Genomic DNA, 19,369 nt, shown 5'->3' with positions numbered 1-19,369 from the left:
CGGCTATATTCCACATACCCCGACGAATAATCTTTTCTCTAGCCTTCTGGATCTCGTATCGTTTAGATATCATGTCTTGAGATGTCTGAGACCAATGCGATGGGCTTAGGGCAAGACCTAGGTTTACTCTCGGTTTTAAGGTTTGTGCGGTGACTAGCCAGCTATCGATTTTCCTGTTGCGATTTCTACCTGATTCGTACCGATTTAAAGTCCGCGATAGGTTCTCGGCTTATATGACTTGTATGGCATGAATCGAACATCTTTCCAGAGACAATTTTTAAGCCAACTGGAAGTGCTAGATTAAAATTTCGAATTTTTTTGTAACGCGCTTTCGTCCTTGTGTTGGACGTTCGAAGATCAAAAGAGTGATCAAGTTGCGTTTGTTTAAGACGGCTGATGTGTTCGTCGGGGCCAATCGACGAACGGAGTGTAAGGTTTTTGTGGTCGCATTCGGACAATTTGTTCGTATCGTCTCGATTTTTAACTTGGCGACGCCTCGCAGTTATTTCGAAGACTATACGTACATTTTCTGTGCTGAAGAGAGATTGTTTTGCGATTTTGGGCCGTACGAGGCTGCTGACAAGAGTATTAACGTTTGTAGATTTTCTAAGCGTGTTCTGAGACTTTTGCGTTAATTAAAGCGCAAGTGTCTTAAAAAGGAGCGACGCATATTGTAGTAAATTTTTTTGAAATCTCTAAAAAACTCGATTACAATAACGCATCTTTTCCTATGTGGGAGTATACGAGTATACGCACCCACTCCCCCCCCCCCTTTTTAGAGAGGGGGATAACTGCCTCGTCTTTTGACGAGCTGCCTACGTACCTCTTTCGAGGCTCAAGCCATCTCGTAGTTCTATTTTATGCCGCGAGCGTTTTTACTCGGCGATTGTCGCCGTGCTGACCGCCTTGATCGTGATGACCGTGGCCGGGTCAGCGTTCTCTTCCGGATGTTCCGGTTGAGTCGTAGTGTCGGCTTCGGACTCGTGCTGAGTTTCGACACCCGAAGCGTTTGCGTCAGCAGACGATGTTAAATTGTCTTTTCTTGAAACGTTTTTGGTCGAAGATTTATCTATCTTCGTGCGTTTGTTATTTTTCGTTGCAGAGGTCGTCATTTGCCTTAACTTGTGCTCCGCGAGGAAGCATAGTCGCAACTGTTTCTGACATCCCCAGATAGCTGCCACTCCGTTTGGGGTCGGGAATTTAACACCCAGGTGGTACGTTGACGGAACGGCTTGTATGGCGTTGAGCCATGGGGTTCCATGATCACGTTGTAGATGGCATGATGATCGACCACCGCGAATTCGACGATTTTCGTGATCTCCTTGGCCATGACTGGCAGCTGGATTGACCCGAGGGTCATTGATACTTCGCCTGAAAAACCTGTGAGCGGTTTCGGCGTTGGAGTTACTTCTCTGAGTTCGATGCTCATCCGATTGAGAGTGTCGCGGAAGATTACATTGACCGTGCTTCCCGTGTCAATGAGTACTCTTCCGACTTCCAGATCTCGTATGACGAGATCTATGACGAGCGGATCGCAGTGAGATTGATCGATCCTGCCGGCTTCCTCCTTCGTGAAGGTGATTGAGCAATTCTGATCATCTCGGGTAGGAGACCATGTATATTAAGTAATGGAAGCATTAAAGATGCTTCGGATCTCGAAGAACGGAAGAAGCTCAGGTTCATCCCGGTAAAGGGGTAAGTATGTTCAGGTTAATGAGCACATGTGGAGTATTTCGGTTTAGAAGACAAGTGAAGAAGTGATCTTTACCTAAGGTGGAGATTTGTGGATTATAGTCACAAGGTCACCGGTTTAAGTGTGTAAGAATGACCAAGGCACCTAAAGACTCGGGTTGAGCAAGAAGGTTAGGTGTGGATTACTAAAGTCGTTTACAGGTGTTCAGTTCTCATTGGTGGGTTGAAGAGAAGCGGCGCGTGTGGTGAGCTAAGCTTGTTGTTTACTTAATTGTATTCGTTAATCTCTTCCTCTCTTATATGTTGCGTGTAACAAGAGAGAGAGAGAGAGAGAGAGAGGGAGAGAGAGCACCATTGTTGTACACAAGAAAGCTCAGATTAGAGCTCTTTAGTGATTGCCGGTGGTGAACACAAGGTAAACAGTTCTGTGTGTCTTTACTTTCATTTTGCTTAACAAACACAAACGAGAGACAAGCGTGAGATATCGAATCGAGAGCGAGCCTTAACAGTGTAACCCAACGAGATGTGGATGTAATATCTATAATAGTTACAAAATAGTGTTTCTTTAAATCCCTCTGTGTTATCAGAATGAATAAACACTTTTTTTTTTTTGAAAAAGTCTTTCTATTAAAATGCAGAAACAAAATACATAGCTATGACTTTTTAAGTCATACAGTTTGGTATGGCCATATCCACCTCGGCCAGCCTGGTTGACCACAGTTTACGTATTTCGTGATTAATTGTGACCGTTCCGTGACTAAGTAAAAAATGCCACGGTCTTATTGTGTCTATATCACATATTTCTACTAGTGAATCTAGTGTTCCCTGTTTTAATTCCTTACCTTTTTTAGCTTTTCTTTTTGTCTACAAACGTTTCCTGTTTTGATAATGAAAATTCAAATACTTAAAATAAAATGTAAATTTGTATAAGCTTTTTGGGAAAAATAAAATCCTTTGCGTACAAGTCGGCAGCTTTCCATATATGGTGCTAGGTCTCCTCATATATAGCTAGGTTTCCCTAGGCCTTCTTCATATAAATTTTAACATCTCTCTCTCTCTCTTGGATCCGCAACTAAACCGATCATGATATCAGATTCTGTACCTATTGAACTCACACTCGATATATTATCGAGACTGCCAGAAAAGTCAATCGCGAGGTTTCGTTGCGTGTCCAAACTATGGGCATCAGTACTTGGTGGTCAAGACTTCAAAGATTTGTTCCTGACGAAGTCCTCGGCTCAGCCGCGTCTCTTATTCGGCATCAAAGAAAACGGCAAGTGGAGCATCTTCTCGTTACCTCAGCGTCTGAGTCCATATGAGAAGCTTTCATCATCTCTTGTAGTAACCCCAGAATTTCATATGAAGTTCCCGCCAGAAGATATGACGATATATAGTTGTGCTCACGGATGTCCATGGGCATATGCCTCTGGTTTGGTATATTTCTATGTTGATAAGGAGCAATGGTCATACTTTGGTAGAAGGCCTATGATATGTAACCCTAAAACGGGGCGGTATGAGGCATTACCTTTTATCTCGAGGTACAGAAAGACTTATAGCTTTTTTGGGTTTGATCCGATTTACAAGCAATTCAAGGTATTGTTCATGCGTTATCCATTTGGTCCTGGTGATCATAGAATTATGACATTAGGAACTATGGGAATGAGGTGGAGAAAGATCAAATGTTCCTTACTACATGAGTGTGTGAGTGCAGGGATATGCATTAATGGGGTTTTGTATTACTTAGGTGACTCGTCTGCCTGTGTGAACAATTATGAGCAGATAGACGGTTTTGTGATCGTGTGCTTTGACGTTAGGTCTGAAAAATTCAGTTTCATTTATCAAGAAAGCTCTTGCAAATTGATAAACTATAAAGGTAAATTAGGTGTGGTTTATTATGATGATCAAGTTGATGATGATGCCATTGAGTTGCGTGTGTGGGTTCTAGAGGATGTGGAGAAACAAGAATGGTCTAAGTATGCCTACACTTTGAGGGATGATAGATTCTTCCTGCGTGACGTTTTCGTTGTCGGAGTGAATTCTACGGGCGAAATTGTTTTGTCGATGGCAAAGTACACATCTAATCAACCGTTTTATGTTTACTACTTTAATCCCGAAACGAACACTCTCCAACGAGTTGAAATCCAAGGTTTTGGAGAATACCATGAATCCTCCGATAAACCTAGAAGTGTCTATGTCTTTGCAGACCATGTAGATGATCTTAATGTTCACGATTCAAAGCTACTCAAGTCAAGTATCTCTGTTCCATATGTGTATAGAGAAGAATCAGAAGAAGACGACAAAGACTATGATGAGTATGGTTCTCCTTGTTTTTCTGGTAAAAGGAAGAAGAAAAAGAAGATGAACATGAACTTGAAAAAGGGCATGAGGATAATAATGAAGATGATGAAGATGAAGAGGAAGAAAAGATAGAGATGATCATTGGAGTTAGCTGAAAGCAATTAATGGGCATGTCATTGTGTGCTTTTTATCTATGCGTTTATGCTTTTTTATGAACCTTGTTTATTTAACTATTTAACTAATAAATCAAGTTTTCTTTTTAAAATCCCATATCTCTTCAGTTTCTAAATCAGTAACATCTTCTGTGGCGTAAATGAATACAAAACAGCCAGTGTAGAGTTTATATATTGATGTTGGCTTAAACAAAATAGTGTATGATGAGATAACTGTGATATGTATTCAATTCGTGTTTGGTTTAATTAGAATGTACTATTGGCAGTGTCAACATAGGCTAACCCAATCCAATTCATTTTGGACGGAATATGGAAGTGCCCAATTAATAAATGGTCAAATTGGACAAAAGACCGGTTGGTACATGGTCCAAATGGGTTAAAGATCAAATTGACGATGGGTGTCCATAAACTTCTTAAAGACATATTTTCATGATTTTAACAAAAAAAATATATATAGTTTTATCAGGAAATCAAGATTTAACGATTTTGATGGAAAACATAATTTCAAAATTTTGACAGAAAAACGTAATTTCATAGTTTTGACAAGAAAATTTATAATTTCTAATTTTGGTGGGAAAACATAATATCACAGTTTTCATGGAATTCTACAATTTTAGCGAGAAAACATAATTTCACGGTTTTGGCAGAAAACACACAATTTTCGATTTTGGCGGGAAACCACAATTTCACGGTTTTAGCATGAAACGTAATTTCACTTGGCGGGAAAACATAAATTTCTGGTTTTGGCGAAAAACCCAATTTCTCGATTTTGGCGGGAAACCGCAATTTCACGATTTTTGCGGGAAAACGTAAATTTCTGGTTTTCCAGAAAATATAATATTTTGATTTTGGCGGAAAACATATTTTGGTTTTGGGAGGAAAATATAATTTTTCGGATTTGGCGGAAAAACGTAAATTTCCGATAGTACAGTACTATCTATATTCTCACCCAGATATCATAAAGTTTGGAGGACTCGTCGTGTTTTGGAGGACACGGAAATAAAGATTTTCTTGTCAGATTTGAGTTTGATGATGCTTTTGCTAGTGGAACCAAATGATAATTTTGTAATCGAGGTTATCACGCTTGGTAGATATTCCTGAGAAGCATGCATGCATGTTTACAGTTTACTCTTATCCTGTTGTGGATATTCACATACTCATCGGTTTCTTCTAGAGGCTTTTTGGTTAACCTGAAGTAGTTCTTACATGGTGATAAGTCCTATAACATCTTCATTCTGAGAAAAATCAGGTATAGGAGAGTTGTCGGTATCCAAAATGCAGAAGGAACAGCCTGTATGTCGCTTCTTAGCTGGAGCAGCTGTGAGAGTCGTTTTCCCTTTGCTGCTCTCCTCGCCACTGTTCTCGCTCTTGCCGAATTTTTTTTTTTTTTGAAAAAAAAAGGTTAAACCTAGGTCAATTCATGAACTAGACCTAACTCATGGGTGGCCTTTCATCCGGGCACACACAATTTAGGCGGCAAAGTGGCCAACGGGAGTTGAAACCGGAATCGTATTGGGTTATTTTATCCCTCAAGTACCACTAGTCCAACCCACGTTGGTTAAGTCTTGCCGAATTGTGCATCCCATGTTTCAATATTGAACAGTAGGTTCCAAAGATAGTCTATAGTAAGTGAAAAGTCATGAGGAGTCATACCTTCCTTCTCTGATACCTCAACCATAGCTGTTGGCTTCTTACAACTGTCCTTAAACAGCTCATCTTTAGTTTTCTTGTTTTCCTCTTATAGACAACTGCAAGTGGATGTCAACTTTCTGAGACTTCAGGATATCAAAATCAAAATCAAAACTATACTAAAAGCCAAATATAAATCCCTCTCAGGGGGTCCACGCCGGACTGGAAATTCATCCAGTAGAATTGCAGCATTCCTCCACGTCATTAAATGATTACTTGGGTTTGGGCTTATGTGGTTTTGGGTCTGTATTTTGTGCTTTTGTTATGATATAGTTTCATCTCCCTTTCTCTTCTCCGCCTCTAGGTTTCAAACCAACTTTTCATTTTCTTCCTGCTGATCCAGAAATCTATCGGTCATTCCTATTAAATTTCTTCTTAAATCCATCGATCTATCTTCAATGCCACCTTTTCTCTTCGAGGACGGTCGAGGTTCGATTATAAAAAGGTAAAAAGGTTAGCATCCCTACACTCTAAATCATCCTAACCTCGATTGTTTTGACTTTCAGTTTCTGGAGGTTTCGTTCATATCTGGATAGAAGGGATTCATAATTCTGGTCTTGATCTAAATTTTTATATATATAGTAAGTATATCTAACGTCTTTACCTACGATTACGATTGATTTACATTTTATTCGGTTTTTTGTACAAGAGATTCATCATTCTGAGCAATTATTATATTTTGTATCAGACGATTTATGTTTTGATTGATGTTGTGTTTACATATATAGATACCTATATTCGTTTTAAGTCTCATAGTTGTAGATCTAATGAAACAATTCTGATCATGTCTCATCTGAAAAATTGAACGTTTATTCGAGATCTGTTATTGAAATGTGAAAACTTTGAACATTGATAAGTCTCTATTAAGCGTTGTTTTTCTTTCCTGCATCTAATACATATGGTTTGGTCTTGAAATTGCAGAAAGCGTGAATGAGATTGTGATGGAGTCAAAATATGGTAAAAAGAAGTCCAGCAGTAGTAGTAGTTCCTTATTTTACGAAGCTCCCCTCGGTTACAGCATTGAAGACGTTCGCCCCAACGGTGGAATCAAGAAATTCAAATCTCTGTCTACTCCAACGTAAAGCTTCTTCTTCCCTTCATTACATTACTCTCTCTCTCCATTACATCATGTTTCTTAACAATGTCTTAACAATGTTTCTTTCTTTATTTGCAGTGCGCTACTAGGCCATCCTGAGTTGTAGCGCACCGAGTCTTCACTATAGTTATAGCTGCTTTCTTTAATTTCCAGTTTATAATTTACTTTCTGTTAAGCTCTGTTTCTGCTTGGTTTCCCAATTTCATCGTTCTCTCCTCCTACTACAAGTTCAGACAACAAGGTGACATGGCCTTATCTGCAATCGGTTTCGAAGTTACGAGAAGCCGCCCGAGGTCTCTTTCTTTGAGCCTAGCATCTTTCAAGACTCCAAGGGACTGGGTCTCCGTACTCTGACCAGGTCCCAGCTTGACAAAATACACACTCCTGCTGCTTGCGAGATTGTTTCTTCTCTCTCCAACGATCATTTCGACTCTTGCATCCTCTCTGAGTCCAGCTTCTTTGTCTACCCCTACAAAGTCATCATAAAGACTTGTGGCACCACCAAGCTCCTCCTCTCTATCCCGCCTCTCCTTAACCTGGCCGGTTAGCTCTCTATGAGTGTCAAGTCCGTCAAGTACACTTGTGGTTCCTTCCTCTGCCCTGGCAGCCAGTAATAATCAAGTGGAGACAAAAAATCGTTTAGAAGACTCTAACTGTGCCAAGTTAAAGCTGAGGAAAGTCGCCGTGGTCACTTGATTCTCCAGCACGAGTCCGAGAGATTCGTTTTCCAAGCTGAGCCCCTCATAAGTCGCAAGATTTCTAACACATTTTTCATCTTTTGTTACTTTTTGTTGCATTAATTTGGAAACAAAGAGCAAATAGACAAGAGTCATAACTCACAAGATTCCTGTAATTATCAATCAAAATAAAAATGCATACAGGTAAATATAATAATCCCATGGTATTTACAAAAATCAAATTAATAATATTAATAATCCCATAGTACTACTATTAACGTATGGTAGCTATATTTTTTGCCACATCTTGATACAAAAGGGTCAGTCCTAAAATAGATAAAGGGATGTGTCATTAAAGAAACATTTAACCATCAACGTCATACTTTAAATAAATTTGCAATATATAAAAAGAAAATTAGTTCTCACATTTATACAACAAAATTATACTTTAATAAAATACTAGATCTCGACCCGCGCAACCGCATGGGTTTTTTTTTTAATTTATTTTTATATAAACATTTTGTTTTCAATTCTAAATTGATATATATTATAATATATATGTGTCTATCAATTTTTAAAACATAATAAATTTACGGTATATTTTTTTCATTGAATAGATTGTTTTAAACTTTCTTATGTATTTGTATCGTCTTCTACATATATATTTCAGATTATTATTTCCTTATTAAAATCGTAACTATATATATAAAGATTAGTAAAATATTGTTTTATTGTCATATTCAAAGATATTGTAACATTTCACAAATTTATAAAGTTTTTAAAAAGTTAAATTTTTTCCTTCATAGATTTATATTATCGAGTAAATAATTAAACATTTAGTTTTTGTTTAATTTTTAGAATAAACTATATAGTTTAAAATTTGTTTTCATTGGTTTAAGGTAGTAAAGATTAATCATTGTTAGATAATATAATTTTTGTTATTTAAAAAAAAGTCTTTATAATTTTAAATTTTAAAATCGACAAATATTTAAATAATTAACGTATGGAGGTATAGTATTACAACATTAAACTATATTTATTTCATTTACATTATCTATAAATATAATGGATCATCTATTGTTTAAATCCAATTATTGATAGTCCAATAAAAAATTTTCGTAGGCCCAAAATTTAAATGATAAGATTATAGATTAAATGTAACATGACTTTATAAAAATAGGTCCATTAGATCCATTTTTAAAAAAAATCACACATGAATCAAAGTTGAGACTTTTGTTTTAATATATAAGATGCAAACACTATAAAACATGAAAGCAGAGACATAGATATTAAATAACTAATAAAATTAACATGTGTTATATTCGTACCAACATATGCTTATTCTAAATTGAAAATATATGTTAGAACCAAGAAAGAAAACAACTCTTGTATCCTAAATACAAATGAATTAATATTTCTCAACTGAAATGAAGATTTATTAATTCAGATAAATGTTAAGCTCAGTTTCTCCATTTAAAATAATACATTTGTTACCCTTTTTCTAACATTTAGATTTGTTATTTGTTACCTTTTGACCTTATTATTAAACATATCAGTACAACTAATTCAGAATATATAAGCAAATATAACCAAAAAATCAAACAAAAGAAACAAAGAAAGGCACAGAAATTCATTACTCTTTAGCCAACAATTCAACGTCAATACTTATGTTTCAATACATTCAGTTGTAAGTGAAGATACTGAAGTGGCCCACACGAAATCCATGTCAGCCCAAGACATCAATGATAGAGAGCTCAAGCCCAATCCTTCAAGTCTCCAATGGTCATCATATCAACACGAAAGAGATTCGGAAAAGAGGAATAGTACGACCTCGACTGTATATTGCCACAACCATTTTGATGCTTTCTTATCTGTATGTGAAGGACAATGAAGCTTTTAGCTGTCCTAAATAGCTGGTTCTAATAGTCCAAATTGCCTAGCCTAGATTTTTTATTTGTCACTATAAAACTATTATGTAATAATCTTTGTAAAGGTTAAGGAAAGAGTATTATTCAGTCAAAAACTCTCTGTTTTCTTTGTTCAATATCAGTAACCATAATAATCCACTATAATTGCACCATAACATAAAGCAAAAATAAATCATCAGATATAACACTTTTTTTTATAACAACCTCAAATATAACATAAATATATAAAAAAAAACAACAAGTGTTAGTAATAACAATTACTGACATTGTTCTAAACAACTACAAAATATATTCGACTAAGATTTTCCTCAAAATTAAGATCTTATTCTCCACTTTATTAAATACCCTAACATAAAAAAGAATTTTGGTATTTGAAAACTCAATTTCATTCTCTTAACATAATCACACTTACAACTTGAACATAGAAGAAAATTTACACAAAATTATATATTTCATAAAAACCGATACAAAAAGTGAAAAACATAGTCTACAAAAAAATCAGATCTAAAACTCATTCCGTGATGATGGATATCTCACCACTTTCAAGTACTCTACCTATACTATGAATTAAATAAATTGATTTATATTACTAAGTTATGTTCATTAATTTTTCTAAAACAACTTCAGGCACTCCAACTTAAGAAAATCCCATCACATCTACATGCCCTCTTGGTCAAAAAATCCACCAATTTATCTATGAGTTTCATTTTTCTGTTTTAAGACCTTAATATCTATTCTTGATAACGATAACAATTTTGCTTCTTTACGACTTATCTCCTGTACTTTACAATTTTAGCAATTGTTGATCATCATACACGTATCCGCGCGGAGAATGACTCTAGTGTATATAATGGCATGATGTTTTATCCAAAACACAAAATTGTTAATTAAGCTGACAACAGCAAAAATGACCCAAACCTATTAATAAATTTTGGTACTAGAGTTTTTTTAAGGAAAAGAAAAACTGAAATTGAGAGTCACAGAGTTCAAACATACAAAGGGAAAAAGAAATACAAGCAATTCAAACCAATCAACATCCATATAACCAAAAGGATGTATACATAGAAGTCAAGTTTAAACCGTACAAAAAAAAAAAAAGCTCCAAATCACGCAACGTTGAGATTACTGAAACATGGAGTTCTTCTTTAGTTATCCTTCTTGCTCCCCAACAATTTCATTTTCTCTGGAAAAATCCCACGGAAGAAGAAAATCATTGATGCTACCAAAACTGGAATTAGTACGGCAGAGTATCCAGTCGTTGCAACAAAGTTAAGATAGAGAGTAATCAGAATGACTATTGCAATCACTATCTGCTTTTTCCATTGAATCCTATCATTAACTGCAAATATCGATTAATCATGCCATCAAAATCACTTTCTCTGTATGCAACTTAGACTATCAATGATTACTCTCAAAGCATATATAATTCAGAGATGTTAACCATACGTACCCTCCTTTTTGGGTTGGTTTTGAAGCGTCAAGTGTGTGAATGAGTCTATTGTCCTCTTTATACCTTCCTAAAGTTACACATTAGTGAAAAGGGTAAGCGAGATACCAAAGCAGAAAGTGTATGTATCGATCTATGTCTCTAAAATAAAAGAGATTGTATAAACCTGAAGTGGGACAACAGGAGCGTAGCCTAAAAGTTCCTTAGCTTTTGAGGAATCGAAAGTTCTGCTGCAAGAGAGCAGCCTAACTCTAGAAGGAGTTAGCTGTGGTACTTTCATCCCATATGGTCCCAGTAATTTATATACCAGTTCCACTAGATGTGCTATTGGCATCATGATAATTGCAGGTATCTTTATACTTGGCCTGAAAAGATTACAATCAAGTAGCGTTAATCTGTCATGAAATATAATGAACTAAATAATTTCTTTTCTTTACTGGCATTGTGTAGGACAAAGTTAAGAAAACAAACGAAATATTTCATACACTATACATAAGAGAACCACCAAAAGGGGAGTAACTGTTTTGTAGCCTGTGTTAAAGATAATATACCTATCATAGCCAAGCCCTTCAAGAAGCAGCGACATAAACTCCCAAAATTTAATTGGCTCCATGTTGGTGATGAAGTATGCCTGCACAGCCATTTCATCTCAGATTAAGCTACATCATATATTCCCTAGGTAGAGTACGAGAAGATTAACATCTATCAGAAAAAAAAAGGCATAGTTCTAGAAAAGTGTAGTCAGTTTCCATGTATTATGTCACCTTATTATAACCCGAGAAAAAACTAAGTCACCTTATAACCTAACCTAAAAAAAAAGAAGTAAAAGAGAACTTCAATGTCCAAATACTAATAGACTGGAGCCAAAGCCGTATATCTGTTTTCAGGATGTCATACAACTTCCTGACTCTCTGGATATCCATAGGAAGCAGACATAAGGTAGCGTAATGGTTTCATTCATCTTAGACTATAGAAGATTATGACAGATCAGACAAAAAAATATGTATGCAATAAGATAAGAACAGCGTCAAAAGATAGTCCACTATCATATTATACAAGTAGAAGTAGAATATAAAAGAAATCAATTGAAACCAAATACCTGGCCTGCAGCTTTTGCACATACTTCTCCACCTGATGCTAGAGCTCGCTCAGCACAGATATGGGCATGCACAACGTTTTCAACATAAGTGAAATCATAGAAGTTACTCCCATCACCTATAATGAACTGAACATAAAAAAAAAATAATAATAATTCCGAGAAAGATCGTAAATGTGAAGTAGATTATTGAATGCGTAAGAAAACCATACAAACAATTCATCTTTTAGCATTTCATTTTTTTAGGCCCTTAATTCTTGTAATAATAAAACAATGCCAGAAGAAGGCCAACTCGTTAGATGGATAAATGCACGCCATTTCTTTCAATATGTAGGCATAGATAGCAAGAATGATTATAACTTAAAAGCAAAAAGGGTAACAAGGATGATAGATAAACAGAGGAAATAGATCCCAAACCTTGGACTTCCCAGCCCTGGCAGCAGCAACAAGCGATGGAACCAATAATCTATCACCAGGACCAAATATGCTGCTAGGACGTATGCAACAAGTGAGTAGTCCATTTCTTCCATTCGCTTCAATGACCAAAGCTTCCCCTTTAGCTTTAGTTGCTGAATAAGAGTCATTGTGCTGAAATAATCAAAAGATTCAAGCTTAAAAACAGCTACACACACGCATGAGACGAGACATCCAGGTGAAGTTCTGAAACAAGAGCAATACATTGGATGGGTATGGCATTGTTTCATTGGCATTGAGAATACTGTTGACGCCATCAAAGACGACACTGGGAGAGCTTGTGTAAATGAGCCTCTTCACTCCAACCTCAACACAAGCATCAATCACATTTGTTGTCCCTACACATCAAAGTCCATTATAATAAGTTTTTCACATAATAAAAATTTTAAGTTTCTTGAAAACCTTGAACATTGACTGAATAGTGAAGCTTGTAATTGTTGATTGATGAATCTGGAGCTGCCATGTGAAACACCACCTCCGCTCCTTGAAAAGCTGCTCAAGTACTCTAATAACATCAGATGATACATATATATATATATAATAACCTCAAGATTCACTGTGAAGAACAAGCTTACATTTGATAACTTGAGCTTTATCTCTGAGATCGGCGGAGACGTAGTGAACTCGACCGGATCTCATTGCTTCGCCGAGAAGTCCCGTCTCCTCGTGAGCCTCCAGCTGTATCGCCGGAGCTAAATCAGCGATGCGGACGTGGAACATCTCGTGGCGTACGAGCATCTCCACCAGATGCCTTGCGGCGAATCCTCTGCCGCCGGTAACGACGCACCTGTGCTCCGTCTCCGTAACTTCCATCACCATTGTCTTCTCCGCCGCACTATATAGATAACAACAGTCCGATAGAGCATAGCACAAGAGTCGAGTCCAACTCACAATTGATTAAAACTTACAGTTCACAGTGAGGCGGAAACTGACGACGGCGGCGGTGCAGGTAGAAGTCAACGGCTAGAGAAGCCGTGATCGACTATAGACAGAGCGGAGAGAAGGTTCGGAGAAAACAAAGAGAAACTTGTAGATCGGAGGTTGTTCTCTCTCTCTCCTCTTACATTTTTCCAGAAACTTTTAAAAACGAATAATTACTGTATTTTCCAACTAGATATTGTTTTAATTTTAATAATTATCATTAATTAATTGACAAAAAAAAACTTATCACTAATTAATTAAAAGGATTTTCTAAGAGATACTTTCTAAAGAATGAGAATTTTCTTAGAGATACTTTCTAGAGGGGTTTTATGCGAAAAAACCCTCAAAATAGTTTTTTTTTTTGCAAATTTATCCGTAATCTCAAAAACCCACCGGTCAAACCATCAAGTGACAGTCAACCCACAATATAAATTTCCATCGTGTATATGTGTATTTGACTGTGTATAATTTTAATGAAACTCAATACTACGTCGTTTTGATATTAGTTTTTAATAAGAAAACTTGCAAATACGTTAACGTCGTTTTGATATTAGTTTTTAATAAGAAACTTGCAAAAACAGCGTATCGAACCCTTCACCTCTTGGAAAACAATCCAACACCTTACCAACTTTGCTACACAATTTATCTCCAATCTCTCGAAGCTTTTGCTGATTCCAGTAAAATTATCAGGAAATTGAAATCATATAATCCCTCATTTTATGTGCGGTTATAAATATGCGTGCTCCTAAATTTGAGAAGAAATCGTGTAGCAAAGTTGGTAAGGTGTTGGATTGTTTTTCAAGAGGTGCAGGGTTCGATTCTTTATTTTGCAAGTTTTCTTATTAAAAATTAATATCAAAACGATGTAGTATTGAGTTCCATTAAAATTATACACAGTCAAATACACGTATACACAATGGAGGGTTATATTGCGGATTGACTGCCACTTGATGGTTTGACCCATGGATTTTTGTGATTGAGGATAAAATTGCAAAAAAAAAACTACTTTGAGGTTTTTTTTGCAGAAAACCCTTTCTAGAGTATGAGATTTTGAATGTGTAGATGATTTTTGATGATTTCAGTCATGGATTCACATCAATCAAGTTAAATTATAAATGTTGAAATTATTTATTGGGCTTTAAGGGAAGTTCGGAGTCCAAAGATCTTACCTTTTTCTTAGCATGTATATTTTATATAAGGAAATTGCTGCAAATATCACGTTCATAGTACCTTTTTTCATGTTTACACTAATCACTTTTATCATTACTTTTAATGAAGGGTAAAAGACACTTATACTTCTAGGATTAACTAATCTAGACTTACGATTTAGAATTGAAGGGCGAGGTAAGGTTTTTGGAATGTGAAATTTAGGATTCTAATAAATATATAAATAAATACTTAAAAAGATTTAAATTTTAAAAAAAAAATAGTGTCAAACATAATTTTCGATTTTCAAAAAGAAATTTAAATAATGATTTATTATATATATATAGATAACAAGGTATAAAAGTCTTTTGCCACTTAATGGGGAAAGTATTTTTGAAAATGTCTTTTAAGTGGTGGTAAAGAAGAAAAGTGGTACCATGAAAGTGGTAAAAATAAAATTTTCCTTTTTATATATAGAGTTGTTGAATATCAAATGAAAAATATATTATATTATATTATTTTGTGTGTGTTATAACAAAAGAGAGAGAGTGAGGGATAGGACATATATACATATATATATTTTTTGTAAAGCACATATCAACAAGTGTGAGCTCACGAAGATGATATAATTATTATGACTAGGACATGTGTTCTTGGAGATGAATAACCATTATCTCTAATATTTATCTTTCATTATTCATCTTGTATTAGGCACTGCCTTCTTAAAAATCTAGTCATGAAAAAAAAATCGATGACGAGGGAAAAGAGTACAGCGACGTAATTACCCCTTAAGAATAATAAACATAGTTTTTTTTTCATAAGTCATGTAAATGCCGCATTCCGATACCATAGACGTGTTTTTGGAATTTTTTAGTGGGAAGAACATTTGTGAACAAGTCAGCCGGATTATCGCATGACCATACATACACAATGTCCAGTTCTTCATTTTCTCGAACTCCCGCCGGAAAAATCTTGAGGGAATATGTTTTGTTATGTCACTTTTGATATAGCGTTCTTTGAGTTGAGTAACACAAGCCTAGTTATCTTCAAAAGCAAATTGTTGGCTCCTTCTTAATAATTATTTCACTTGTTTTTTTTTGTATGTGATGACTCATTGACCTAAGTCACACACATTCTTGATATGCTTCGTGAAACGCAATAGGTTATGCATATTCGAAAAAGTCACAACCAAGGTTTGTTTATGGAAACACCAAGAAATCGCGGTTCCACCAGTTCTAAAGACGTAGCCGGTTTGGGTTGAGCTTTATGAAGATATGATAAGTATCATGCATCTGTAAAATCAACCATACTAAACTCGGATTTTCCAAGATAAATCAGTCCTAAATGATCGTACCTTGGAGAGAACGGATATATCCTCAATTTCGTTCTAATGTCTATGATAGTGAGATGAGTTGTATCTTGCAAATAAATTAGTATCTAAAAATCTATTTAATCAAATAAGACTTGCAAGATATATATATATGCTCAGATATGCTTCATTACCATTAGTATCTCCAAAGTATTTATTTATATTAGATTTTACCATGATCTTGTAAAACAACATCTCTTTGAACAGATGTCCAAATTTATGAGATATCTTAATACTTTAATCTTTCATCCCAAAATTGTTTCCTTATAATTCTTTCAGAGTTTTATAACGTTTTCGAGGAACATAATTTCAGTAGCATTAATCCTTCGTAGATTATAAAATAATGAGATGCAACTCAAGTCTTTATGTGCTGCCAAACATATCATATACTACATCTATATAAATTTTATCCATTGACCTTGTAACAAAAAAAATTTTCCACTACAAAAAAAAAATGTTATTGCATGTGACTGCATCTTGAGACGAACTGTTTCCGTCACAATTTAATGATGTTTTTAATACGTTGTTATGACTATGTTTTTTCGTCCTAATTTCGTAGTTTTTTCATCAGAATATTATGACGATGTAAGCCGTTGCTATATTTTGTCACAATTAAAGACGTAAATGTTACTATAGTAATAAACGTAACGACCGTGACGGTATTGTGACATACAAAACTGTGACGGAAATATGAGTCTATTTTGTTACGTAACCGTGACTCAAATTTAGTCGTTAATTAACACCAAATAAAGATATTTTATTGTTGTTTTCAGTTATCTTTTTCGCGATTTGTGACTTAACCATTACATGATTCGTTACAACCATTACATGATTTGTAGTGCTATGTTTATATTTTTAGTGAGGTGCTTTTGCCTCATCAAGTTTTGATGTACTAGAATTGTGTCTATTAGGATGTATGTTACGAAGTATGAATTTATAAACTTTAGTTAGCTTAGATTTTTGTTACACTTTCAGTTTATGTTGGTGCTCTAGTTTTACTATATAGTGAGATAATTTTGCCTCATTTATTAAATTTTGCTCTTGGCCTGATTTTAATCTAAAATAAAGTTCCGTAAGTATTTCTAGTGAAAGTGTTGCTTTTTCTTGGTTAGACTTTCAACAACGTAGTATACTCTGTTTTAAATTTTTATGAGCAGCAGTTCTTATATATGCTGATAAACTATGTTTGATTTGAATTCATAATGTTCTGTTTAATTTTAGTTTGTTAGATGATTTTCAATCCTTTAATTTTGTTTACGTTAACATGTTAGACGTTATCGTATAGGTTTCTTTGACTTTTAGTTCATATTTTTGCTTACTTGTTTGCCAATATATTTTTGTCGGGGATATATATTTCACACATATGACCATAGAAAAGATAGAACTAATGAAAATTATGGAATTTGTGTTAAAGGCATAACATCTTGTGGCTTAAGTGAAGAGCCTGATTTCTATGGAGTACAAAAATAAAATTTTGAGCTTCATTACCCACTACGAGTACATCTTAAAGTTGTACTTTTCAAATGTGATTGGTATGATTCAATTACTGAAAGAGGCATACGAATAAATAAGTTAGGGATTATAGATGTTAATGTTGGCAAACAACATGGTAAATATGATCATTTTATTTTGGCTACACAAGCAGATTAAGTATGTTATGTTCCATATCCACTGATGAAACAGAAAAAAAGATTAATACTGGAAAACAACAATTGTGATACAACCAAGGTGAAAAAAATTGGTCAAAGGAAATTTTCATTTTAGTGCAACGCAATATGAAAACGTTAATCCAATTGTTTATGTAAATCCAGTGCACGTTGAGATACTAACACATGTTCATGTTCAAGCCGAAGATACTGATTATATGGAAGAGGAATAAGAACTTGGTTCAGAGCCTGAAGATGGAATTCATGATATCGAACTAAGTGATGAAAAAATAAGTGATGAACAATTTGATTAATTTATTTATTTTTTATGTTAATTTTTTGTTTATTTTTGAATATAGTAGGTTACTTATTTTACAAAACAACATACAAAAGTTTTTACAAAAAAAAATCTACATATAAAAGTTTGTTTTGGAACCTTCGATCATTAGAGGTGACATTAACAAATTTTAAAATACACCCTCATAAAATTTGCTAAAAGCCTCGTACAACAATAAGATTTTTATTGATTAAATATATCCACTAAACAGTCAAAAACCCTACAGTTTTCCTCAATATATAACTCCACAACTCACCGTCAAAATTATAACCCTAAATACTCTATCGCAAGAACCCAATCTCTGGAAACTATTCCTCTCACTGGATTGAATTGTTTTGTATTCTTGTCATTTAGCTAGGAATGAATATATGTATACTGAGAAAAATGATAAGTGAAAACCTTCAATAGATGAAACTAATTTTATATTTGTTTTCCTATTTTAGATGACTCGACAGCGGACTCCTCAAGAAACGAGTTGAAGCTGGTGGAGGCTTTCTGATTCAACACAAACTAGTTTGGTTTATGGTACTATTTCTGGTTTTGGTTTTTGGTGTTATTTTATTGGGTTTTTAGTTTTTTTTCTTTATTATACTTATACTAGGATTTTTTTTTTCATTTTTAATTGATGTTCAAGTTTAAACTGTATTTATGAATCTTTCATGTTATGGAATTGTTATTTTCAATAATTTTTTTCTTTCTCATAATTTTTTGATAAATTGTATCAAAAGCACATTGTAATATGTCTAATAATGGAAGAATGTTTATAAAAATAATCACTACAAGTTTTACATCTAAATTACTATTTAATTAAGACGGATTTGTGATGGTTGTTTAATGAAGAATAGTGAAAATACGAGACAAAATATAAGTATCTAACTAAGACTGATTTGTGACAAAATTTATGAAAATTTTGAGATAAGAAATCAGTAGCTCGTACGACCGAATTGTGACGAATTTTCAGTGATAGTACACAACATATTTGAGACTGCCAATTTGTAGCAAATTTAGACTGTTTAGTGGCGACGTATTAGTCCTCGATTGTGACAATTGGAGACCAATGTTCTATCACACCGAGTGACGAAACTGAAAACGGTGTAATGGTCACATAAATTGACGATTTTGTGACTTGATTATTAGTTGGTCATTTTTGCTATTTTGTTACTTTTATATATCGTCACGACTTGTATCGAAATAGTTACTGTCTCAATACGTTGCTACCCTGTTATGTTTTTGATACCAAATTTTTTTGTTACGATTGCATTGAAACTGTATACAAACGGTTACAAATACGACACAATGTCGATATTGTGACGGAATATCTTTCATTGTGACTAAAAAAAAATTGTTACAATACACTCATTTTCTTGTAGTGTTCGTACC

General features: G+C 34.6%; 2 protein-coding genes across 3 annotated transcripts; one reads left to right on the top strand and one right to left on the bottom strand.

Moving 5' to 3' along the window:
* Nucleotides 1–973: 973 nt before the first annotated feature.
* Nucleotides 974–6,903, top strand: LOC106398625 (F-box protein At1g47340). The gene has a single exon (XM_048760950.1). It carries the CDS (start codon nucleotides 2,776–2,778, stop codon nucleotides 4,120–4,122), a length of 1,347 nt encoding a protein of 448 aa, XP_048616907.1. The 5' UTR covers nucleotides 974–2,775; the 3' UTR covers nucleotides 4,123–6,903.
* Nucleotides 6,904–10,459: 3,556 nt separating this feature from the next.
* LOC106402151 (3beta-hydroxysteroid-dehydrogenase/decarboxylase) lies at nucleotides 10,460–13,677 on the bottom strand. Of its 2 annotated transcripts, none has more exons than XM_013842826.3 (10): nucleotides 13,479–13,677; nucleotides 13,146–13,405; nucleotides 12,973–13,062; nucleotides 12,775–12,908; nucleotides 12,514–12,684; nucleotides 12,100–12,225; nucleotides 11,552–11,631; nucleotides 11,167–11,365; nucleotides 11,004–11,070; nucleotides 10,460–10,892 (listed from the first exon to the last, which is right to left on the bottom strand). In XM_013842826.3, exons 2-10 carry the CDS (start codon nucleotides 13,387–13,389, stop codon nucleotides 10,699–10,701), a joined length of 1,305 nt encoding a protein of 434 aa, XP_013698280.2. In that variant the 5' UTR covers nucleotides 13,390–13,405; nucleotides 13,479–13,677; the 3' UTR covers nucleotides 10,460–10,698. The 2 variants fall into 2 exon arrangements, with proteins under 2 accessions (XP_013698280.2, XP_013698281.1); XM_013842827.3 differs by having other exon boundaries at nucleotides 10,460–10,736; nucleotides 13,479–13,676.
* Between the last annotated feature and the right edge of the window lie 5,692 nt (nucleotides 13,678–19,369).

This window comes from Brassica napus, chromosome C6, assembly GCF_020379485.1.
Source record: "Brassica napus cultivar Da-Ae chromosome C6, Da-Ae, whole genome shotgun sequence".
Classification (NCBI taxonomy): Eukaryota; Viridiplantae; Streptophyta; class Magnoliopsida; order Brassicales; family Brassicaceae; genus Brassica; species Brassica napus.
This window is presented reverse-complemented; position numbering and strand designations above follow the sequence as displayed.